This window comes from Xiphophorus couchianus, chromosome 11 (genome assembly GCF_001444195.1).
Source record: "Xiphophorus couchianus chromosome 11, X_couchianus-1.0, whole genome shotgun sequence".
Lineage (NCBI taxonomy): Eukaryota > Metazoa > Chordata > Actinopteri > Cyprinodontiformes > Poeciliidae > Xiphophorus > Xiphophorus couchianus.
The window spans coordinates 19,398,601-19,409,063 of record NC_040238.1 but is presented as its reverse complement, the minus strand read 5'-3'; the positions used below and the strand labels follow the sequence as shown (position 1 = coordinate 19,409,063).

Below are 10,463 nucleotides of genomic sequence, written 5' to 3'. Positions count from 1 at the left end.
TCCCCTGGTTCAGAATTGGCTTTTTAACAGTGAAGGGAACTCAATGACCTCTTGACTTTCTTTGCCATTTCTTTGTAGGAAAAGCCAACATTTTAAGTGGTATGATGGTCTGCCTCTCTTCTATTGTTAATTGCCTTTTTCTTGGCATTTTTGTAGAAGCGCTACTTTTCGTCAGACAACAGTTCAACAGCTGAACATTGCTAACCTACTTTGTGTTCCCTGAAAAGTGCCATGTTGTATTATTCTGAAAGTTACATTACATGGCATAACTTTTTCTTATGTTTTAACCTCTAACAGTTCACCACTTACCTTTGTACCAATCGATGGCAGTCATACATAAACATGGTTATGTAAGCTGCAGAGTGTAAGTAGATAAAAGAGGCTAAAAGAGATAGAAGAAAAGACAGAATCCATAACAGAGAGAAACAAGGCGTTGATCTCAACTAGATCCAGAAGTACAAAAAACATAAATGACACTGACAAAATTCATAAAAATATTCTTTTCAAACTCACAAGGAGTGGTTGGCAATGTTTACAGAAGGTTAGTATGAGCTTTAATTGTAGTAGCATTTACCAGTTTCTGGAAAACAGCTGTTAAATTGTTGCACAATTCTTAAAATTAGCTCAGTTTAGAATAAATTGTTGCAATTCAGAATTATAAAGGGAGTCCATGAGATTGAGCAGTGTTCAGCTGACACTGCTGTATTGTGAAATGTTTAACTCTTAATGGAAGAAGTCATGTCTAGGTTATGCAAATACAAACCCTTCACCACATGTTAGTGGACACAAACAGTGCACATGTGGGATCAAACATCACTTTGGAAGGGGGGAAACCTCACAAAAAGAATAATAACCTTTATCGTCTCAAGAATGAGAAAGGGAGGAAGGAAGGAAGCTACACACCTTCAACACACAAACAGAAAATTCAGTGGAAGTGAAACCCCCACGCCACGCAGCTGGACAATTCAAACAGGATTCTGTTTTCTTCCTCTTCTTCTTCGTCCTGTTCTCCTCTGTTTTCCCTGCCCCCGTGTGTAAATGTGGTGGCTTCGTTTCAGTACCGACCTGTTTTTCCACTCTGTCGTCACGTCACCTGTTGAGCTCTGATAACCCGGAAGTGAGCCGCTCTTGTTGTCACCTTAGGTAGGAACCTTACAGGTGAGAGGCAAGCAGCTCGAGCTGGTGAAGTTCTTGGAAAAGAAGCAGCAAAAGAGCGAAACTACGCTATTTACTCGACGTGAAGATTATTTTGTGGAACTTTATCTTCATATTTTAGGCAGAAATACGGGAGAGGACCGAGTGTGTGAAAGAAAACAGCGAAGAAACATGGGGCGCCTCGTTTCGCTGCTTTTGTTTATGTGCGCCGCGACAGGTGAGTTGCTTTCAGCCTTTTTCTGGTTTAAAGTTAGTCGAGGGTTAATAAGTTTTATTGTGAAGCGATGGCCCTAACTTGTCTGTATTACTACAATACACAAAGAGTAGCGAAAGCTTGGCCGGCTGTACTAAAAAGTTCCAGTTTTTGTTTTCTTTACTTTCATTGAGTGTATTTTTTATTTATTTATGTAGATGGGAAGTTGAAATGTATATTCCAAAAACGGATGCTCTTTAATATAACAGTGAGTTGTTTGTACCAATAACAATTTCTGGAAAGTGTACAACCAACGCCCTTATTGAGATGTATGGGCGAACGCGAAACAGTGCTTTCTTTTTTTTCTTCTTTTTGTTTTGTTGCAAAGTTGATCAAACAAACAAACGAACAAAAAAACACGATTCAAAACTGATAACTGGTATCATAATCAAATTACAAATTGAAGAAATGGATGTAAAAATTAGTATAAGAAGATAAGATAAATGCAAACAAATTAGAATTTAAAAGAAGTTTTAAAAAATGTATTTGAGTTGTGGAGGCGGTTGCTATCAAATATCAAGCAATTCAATAAAAAAAGTATCGAAAAACATGTTTATGATGATAAAAGTAAAAATTTAAATCCTAATTAAAATGACAACCTAAACAACATTGGGGAAAAAAATTAAAAATTAAGTTGGGGATGAAGAAAAATATACAAGATCATAATCACATAATTGGTAAAAAATAAAAAATGACTTTGAAAATATTTTGGATGATAAAGACAACAGTATTAAAGATGATGGTAATAATAAATGTAAGTGTAAAAAATAAAATGATATAGTAGTAGCCTAAACATAATAAAAAAAATTAGAATAATATATTTATGAATACTGTAATGACTTTATGGTAATATCAAGCATTACACCATTTGTAGACTAAACTAATTTAATAGAAAATTACAGTAATAATATAGATTAAAAATTTATATTTTTACAATGACATATTGTTAATATAACAAGATATTTAATTCTTTACACATGTTCTCAAACTTGAGGGTTTTGGGACTCTACCTTTAATTGCCAGAGAACAAATATTTGGTCATGAGATTCTCTTAGTATTCTGACAACTTTCACCAAAATGACATGAATGAGTGGAAAATTCACTAGCAAATAAAATAACTGAATTCTCGTGTTTATTTATGATGTAAATGTAAAAGAAAATTACAAAAACGGCACGAGAGAGAGAGAGAGAATATTCTGGAATTTGATATTATTTTGTATATTATTTCTGGTATCGTCAGCTGATAGTCAAGGTAACATCTCTCTTTTACTGGTTATTTTGTTCGCTGGACTCTGAAAGATTGGGGAACTTCCATCATTTAAAAATATACATTTCTTGTAAAGTGTATCTTTTTTTGCAGTGATGTCACAATTTATTCTCATAAATCTTAAATCAAATTTTCCCCAAGCTGCCCAGGAACTGTCATGCCATGCAGCCTCTACAACTCATGTGATCAATGAATTATTATTAAAAATAGGGCAGAGCCGCGAGGTGGTTTGTTGTTGCAACACTAAAATGAGTGTCCTGCTAATTCACAGGACTGATTGAATCAGACATACTTGATTGGATCAAGTATGTCTGGAGCTGAAACCCAGTGACCTTAAGTCTGCTCTATTGAAGGATTGAATGCCTCTTATTAAATCCATTTCATCATGTCTGCCTTTTAGGTTGCTCTCTGCCCTGAATGTACTCTTTGTGCTTTATTTTGAAAGTCACAGATTGTCCCCACACTGAAACTCACAAGTTGTACAAACAAGGAAGCGGGGGAGAGCTGCTGTCGTTTCTATTTGGAGCGTTATCTCCCTAAACCAAAACTATGACTGTGCGATTATCTCAGTCGAGGCTTCCTGTGAGGAGCGCCTGCAGGCTTCCAAGATGTCTGCCGTTGAAATGCCAGCAATAGCAAATCCATGATGTAACATTCAAAATACTACATCCAGGATGTGGATTAATTTGTAATTGTTCTCCTAATACCTTTCCTTTGAGAAGAGCAGCATGAATTTGCACCTGGTTAATAAGTAAATGAGTCCTGCAGTACTCAGCTTCAGCTGAGCGCTTCATGATGCAGTGAAGAAGTTGGAACATGTTTAAGATCTTTTCTAAAGTAATAGTATTAATATAACGTAAAGTGATGCAGGACAGACAATCAGTATTAATAATTTGGCTGTCTTGGAAGTAGATCCGTGCCTGAACCGAGCCAGTTTCACCCAGGCAGCTGACGGTTTCACCGAAAGCTTGTCGCTCAGCTCAAAGGAATGACGGGATTTTTTTTTCTCTCTCTTCCGGTGGAGCGTGGCAGCCACAGAGCATGCTCCAAAAGTACATGGGTGTGATCTTTCATCCTCATTGCATTGTTTGCAACTGTAACAACATTTGGAAAGGGAGTGTTGAGTCACAGTTGAGTTTTTAACATTGCAATGACTGTCCAGAGAAAATGTATTGCTTGCAATTTTTTAGATTTTTTTTAATTTATAAGGATTCATATTCATATATTCGTTAAATATATTAATGTCTGTCATTTAGTACATAGAATAGTGTTGAATAACTTTAAAGGGAGGCATTTCTGCACTTTACATCGCATTTGTTGCTTTTTCAAAATATTTGTATTACATAAGATACAATGTGTCGTATGTACTTGTATACAAATAAAACATACAATTGTATGTTTTATTTAAACAGCATAACAAAATTACAGTTTTTATCACTATTCATTTTCTGCCCTAGTTTTCTCCTCCTTTCTCCATAAATAGCTGCATTTTTTTTAAGGCCTTGTCAAGCATAACGCTGACCTCAGATGATGGGAATTCAGGACTATAACTGAGTTTGTCCAATCACACTGCCACCTGATGGTGTTTATTATTGTGGTGTTACTTTATGAATTTTAGTTCTATTTCATGCCACCTTACTCAACTTAAACTAAAAAAAGAAATTTTAATAAATCACCCTTTTAGTGAGTCTTTCTGCTCACATGTCTGCATTTTGGTGTATGTTAAATGTAATATTTTTTAAATATCATTTTACCTTTTTCTGCTTAGGTGGAAGCAGTTTTGATGTCACAACTTCACCTCCAACTCTGAGAGTAAAAGAAAATGAAGGTGAGCCTAAATATATTTGTGAATACACTGATTACATGACTGCATCATGTTACTGCCGCTTTAAAAGTGACAAAATCTCCATGTGGTCGCCTTTTACGACCACATAGCAAGTTTTGTTTGACTTGATGCTAAACTCAGCAATAATGTTCAGTTCATTGCTGCATTTAAACAATGTTTGACATTATTTCTTGATTTTGATAGTATAAAATACAGACCAGCTTCAGTGAGCAATGCATACACATAGTTGGTCTTTTCTACCCGAAACCCAATACCTCCCACCACCAACACAGGGACACAAAGCAGTTTCCTGTTGTAACTTATAAAAAGCAGCAGCCCAAACCTCATGTTGTTAATTGCTTAGTTTGCATTGGATCTGTGGTGAACTGATGGCAAACAGCCAGTCTGCTGATGTTTTTATGCTGATTTAGGTCACAGCAGCAGTAGGACAAACGGATTGTACAAGACATTCAAACAAAACAAAAAGACAATTTTTTGGAGGGATATACTGATATGAAAACTGGGGTTGATATTTTTGTGTGTGTGTCGCCACACACATCTGTTATAGCGTTTCTCTGCTTCCGCTAAACATCCCATAATCCTGTGCTGGAACGAACACTGTTTTTAATCTCAGCCCTGTTTATTTATTGGAGCAATATGTTAAAAAATTACATCTGTTGATGCCGAGTTATCTTAATCCGTGTTGACTTTATTTTTGATTGCTTTTATTTCAATAAATTTAGCTTTTTTGAATATGTTTCGCTTGGAAAAATCAGTGTTAAGGACTACAACCTTTTGGTGTAAACTTCTTGGTGACTTTATGGTTTATAAAATTGCTTATGTAAGAAGACTAGAGTTGTTTTAACACTTCAGAAATCTTCGTTTTCTCCCTGGCCTTTCTCAGACCAGTATTTGGGTCTAAAATTATTATTATTTTTAGAAAATAATAAAAGTAGTGACTTAGGTTTAGCATAAACAGCCAGTCTTGTGCTTCACAAATTGTTTCTTTCACAGCTTTAGCGTTGTGATTTTTTATTTTTTTTCCAGGTGTGGACATGTCATGCTCCTACACAGCAGACTTCGGTGCAGATGTCAGGATGGAGTGGAGATTCGTAAACTCAAAAGGCTCAACACACTATGTATTGTTTGACAAAAAAATAACAGGCAAGTGGATTGACTTCTCAGTAGGATTTAGAAAACTTTAACAATGCCAGCTGCAGTGAGCAATGCATACACATAGTCATATTCAACTATTTACTCATGCAATTTATAAAAATAAAAAAACAACAACAATTTAAACCAACACTAACTGAATTTCCACTATGACTTATTAATTTTAATGTTTACACAATCCTGAACATTGCATGTATTTAAAGTAAAAATAACTGTACTGTAAGAATTAATCTATTGATAACTACAAGAATATATCTCACAAATTAATGAAAAATTATCCCTAAATTCATAACTGAGACAAAGAATTTACACGAATGTATTTTTTATTGATCCAGTCCAGCTTAAAATTAGAGCTAAGAGACCTACACTCTAGTGCTTTGATGAATGCATTTAGTTTCTTAAGGCTGTAATTGTGCTTCTTCTCCACAGAACCGTATGCCAATCGCGTAAATATATTCAGTAGCACAAATTTGAGGTTCTCCAAAGTGACTCGTCAGGATAACGGCGAATATTTTTGTGATGTGTCCAGCTCCAGTAGCCCGACTAAGAATTCCAAGGTGGCTCTGACTGTCCTGGGTAAGCATTCCTGAAACAACACATTAGCGTTATTATTGTATAGGCACTAATAATTTTGTCCCCTTTTCTAATTTCAATCCAAGCCTTTCCTCACTTGGTAAATTTAGAAGACAATAATCACAAGGCGGAGTAAATATAATATGCAGAAGTTTGAAATCTGTTGAAATGAACTAGTTATCAATTATCGAAATGGATTTATAATTATGTTCCTAAATAAAATGATAGGTGTTTGTTTTGTTCATTGATGCAAATGTATTTGCTGAATTCTGTTGGACGATAAATTGTCTCAGAAGTTATTGCGATAAACAATAATAACGTTGCTTTGAGATAATTTTCAAGCAATATAATGATAAAGGCAGAGTAATGCAAGAACACATTCTCAAAGAGGAACAAGTTAAATTTTTAGTGAACATTTAACACTGGAACTGGAAGACATTTTAAATGTCCAAAATAAACAACAGAAAAAACATACAATAAATTATGAAGTCTTTGTAAACAAAATTGTCCTTTAAATGAAACTGAACTCGTTTTAATTTATCATGTGATTAATTGATTTATTGTTGTATTTAATGCTGTATTCTTACGCAGAATACAGCATTGCTTTAACATAGTTATTTTACATTTATTACTAAACCCCAATGAGAGCTTGCATGTTTTCTAAGACAGGAATAACTGATAGTGTGCCCCACAAAGTGTCAAATATTACCTAGTAAATTACATTTTTCTGAACTTTGAAACTGCAGTGTTCTACTACAAGGAGTTATGCAAATTTGTACAAACCGTCTGTTTTATCTCTAGTAATCCCATTTAGCTTAAATCCAGTCTTTTTACAGCTTCAACATTCTTCCAGTCTAATTTGGTTTACATGGCAAATACAATTTTGAAATTGTGACAGAATGAAAGATCCAGAAATTGCATGTTTCTGAGAACTACAGCTGATCCAGTAAGGAGGGAAAACGCATTTTAACTTAGTTGCATGTCATTTTAGTGAATTGTGCGAATTTATAAGATGTAGAGGAATCAAAGTAAAATTCTAGATGCTATACAAAAACATACTGAGAACAGAAGGTATGCTCACAATAAGGTACCATGAATAAAAATTCATGGTAATTTTATTCATACCATGAATAAAATACCAATTATCGCTAATTTGGAAAATTACTACCAGTATTATCAGTTTTAACTCGAGCGCGCAAAATATATAAAAATGCTCCATCTCTGTCTTTGTATTTTATTTATTTATTTGTATTTCGCAGTGCCGCCATCTGTACCAAAGTGTGGAATCCCCCAAACAGTGACGACAAATGCATACGTCGCCCTTACCTGCCATGATCCTGACAGTTCTCCACCACCAACATACAACTGGTACAAAGGTACCACCCTCCTTCCTGCTGACCCGAGCAAGAATGTTGCCTTCAAAAACGCCACCTACAAGCTGGATTCGAAAACAGGAATGCTGGTCGGCTATGCTCCATTACGCTGCATTACATTTGCCCATCTTTTACATTCTGTTTGTGGACTTGCTGTGTAATGAAATGACTTGTGTGGATGTAGGTGTTTCCTTCTGTTACCAAGATGGACACTGGGGAATACTACTGCGAGGTGAGCAACGACGCCGGTCCCTCCCAGAGCTGCAAAAGTGTAAAAATGGAAGTCCGTAAGTTCTCCCCTTTCTCTGTAGCTCTGCTTCGACAGAGTTAGACAGTTCAGTGAAGTGATTTGGCAAAATATGGAAATGTTAGCTCATTTTTTAAAAATGTATTTATGATTTTCAATATGATTTTTTCTTCAAGGTGACATAAACACCGGAGGAATTGTTGCCGGGGTAATCTTTGGCCTTCTGTTCTTGGGCCTTTTGATAGGCGGCCTTTGGTATGCCAACAAGAAAGGATATCTTCCCTGTAAGTTTTCAGTAGTATTCCAAAACCTTTTGGTGTTCAGAGGTTTATTATGTTTATTTAGTAGTAAGAGGATATCCCAAGATGCCTAATCCTAAGCAGAAATGGAAAGTAACAAAATTAGCAGCTGACAAAAACACACAAGTGTCTTTTTAGTTTAGCAAGTTAGAGTTGAGTTTTCATTTTGCACTTTTTGTCACAGTTGTAATTAACTTATCATATGTTAGATGTAGGCTGTGAAACACAGGAACACAGGTTATACATTTATGTTTTCATAATTTACCAAGTGTTTTACTAAATTGACTTTTTTACCCTTCCTCCCTCTATTGCAGTGAAAAGTGAAAGGTAAGAGAATTTTCTTATTCTGTTTTCTATTTTCAGACAGTGGATTATTAGTTTGAGTTACTGCAAACCAGTTACCTAAACTGGTCTGGTTTTTAGGCTATTATGTTTTAATTATAGAGTCAAGGGAGATCAGAACATTTGGAAAAATGACAGTTCAATTTGGATTTAAAATACTCATTTAGGAGCATCTATTCTCTACATTGTGCCTTGCAAAAGTGCACAAAAGTTAAAAAGATTTAACTTTTTACTTTCTATCACAATCTAACTGCACACTTCAATGTGTGTCATTGGGATTTTATTGAACACACCACCGCCAAGTACTGTAAATTGTCAACTGTAAAGAAACTATGTTTTTCATTTATTTATTTTAAAAAAATAAGAGTGGTATGCACATGTATTCAGACCCAGCATACCATAAATGTGTGTGCAATTTAAGGCCTGAGAGGTCTGTTGGAAAATATTAGTCATGAAAACCTCTGAACACAACGGACAGCTTGGAAATCAATGTTCTTTTCTTTCCCTTGTACATTTTTGAAAAATAAAATTTTCCTTCAACTCAATTACCTTAAAATCCCAGTAAATCACATTTTTTCCTGTTGCAGTGTTACAAAATATAAAATACAAAATATAAAAATGTTGATGGCACTGAATATTTTTGCAAGACACTGAAAATGAATTGACCCTATTTCAAAGAAAACCGTTCAGTTGATTTGTGTGAGATAACGCAGCCAAGTTTCATATTCCATGTCGGCGTGGAATATGAAAGTTAGACTTTAGGTTGTTTTTTTCTAAGAAAGTTTTACACAATTCATGAATTTCATATATATTTTTTATTTTTATCCCTTTACACTAAGCTTCAGATTCCAACACATCTATTAATTTGATTCCTCTATTTCATATCTTCTTGTTTACTTTCAGCAACAAGCAGCAAAATGCGGCCTACCAGCCTCCATCAATGTATGCTGGTGGTGGTGGTGAGGAAGATAATGTAAGTAAAATTCATCTTTATTTTAAAAATAAGTCATTTCCACAGGATGAAAATGAGTATATTGAGTTTTGCTGTGTTCTGCAGGGGGAGTTCAAACAGAAGTCATCATTTGTGGTGTAGCAGGCGACAGTCGGAAACCTCTGTTAAATATTTGTCTTTGTTAATTTTTTATTATTTTTTTTGTACTTGTGCTTTCAGTGCTGTTTTTATGAACCATCTTGACTCTTCTCAGATAATGATTTCATTGTCACCCATGTAAGATTTTAAAGGAAGAGTTTTGTACATTCATAGTTTTAGATTAAATTTGGTTTTTATCTGCTTGTTTTTTGTCTGCCAGCTTGTTTCTTTTTTTGATTAAAGCTACTGTTTGTGTTCTTTTTATCTTCCAGCTACTAAATTATTTTTTCCATTAATAATTTTCCTTTTAAACTATCACCAAGTACTGATTAAAGACCAAAGGCTTGGAGTCTATTTAAACTCACAAAGCATGCTGAACTCACTTGCTGGCAATTGGTATTTAATACTGCTAATAAACGCTGTAGCTGTGCGGTTAGGGTTTTTGTATTTTCATCTCAACTTTTCTGCAACAATACTTTTTATTAGAGATTTTAATAGTAATTGCAAAATCTGTGTTGCGTTAGAAATGTTCATTAGTTTGCCCTGTGGTTTAACTTTTAATTTTTGACCTTTGTGTATATGGATCACGGTTGAACCTAAAGCTGTCACTTAAATTTAACATTCATAATTCATTTTTTTTCTAACTCTGGAAACTGAAATTACAATATGCTTTGCTTTAACACTACCCAGGTTTTAAAGTGAAAGTGGTCTGAAGGTTGTCAACACACAACAGTCAATTGTATAGGGGAACTTTTTTTTTTCTTTTTTTTTTTTTAGATATTTTGCAATTATTGATTTGTCTGTTTCTGAATAAAATAAAAGTTAATAAATTGTCATCTGGTTTATAGTTTATTTTCTTTTTTTTC

General features: G+C 34.5%; 1 protein-coding gene across 2 annotated transcripts; it reads left to right on the top strand.

Moving 5' to 3' along the window:
• The first annotated feature begins 1,014 nt into the window (after positions 1-1,014).
• Positions 1,015-9,989, top strand: f11r.1 (F11 receptor, tandem duplicate 1). Of its 2 annotated transcripts, none has more exons than XM_028031202.1 (10): positions 1,015-1,372; positions 4,444-4,503; positions 5,548-5,664; positions 6,103-6,249; positions 7,506-7,708; positions 7,804-7,906; positions 8,043-8,150; positions 8,480-8,492; positions 9,414-9,480; positions 9,565-9,989. In XM_028031202.1, the coding sequence occupies exons 1-10, from the start codon at positions 1,327-1,329 to the stop codon at positions 9,598-9,600; spliced, it is 900 nt and encodes a 299-aa protein (XP_027887003.1). In that variant the 5' UTR covers positions 1,015-1,326; the 3' UTR covers positions 9,601-9,989. The 2 variants fall into 2 exon arrangements, with proteins under 2 accessions (XP_027887003.1, XP_027887002.1); XM_028031201.1 differs by having other exon boundaries at positions 1,022-1,372; positions 9,411-9,480.
• The last annotated feature ends 474 nt before the right edge of the window (positions 9,990-10,463 follow it).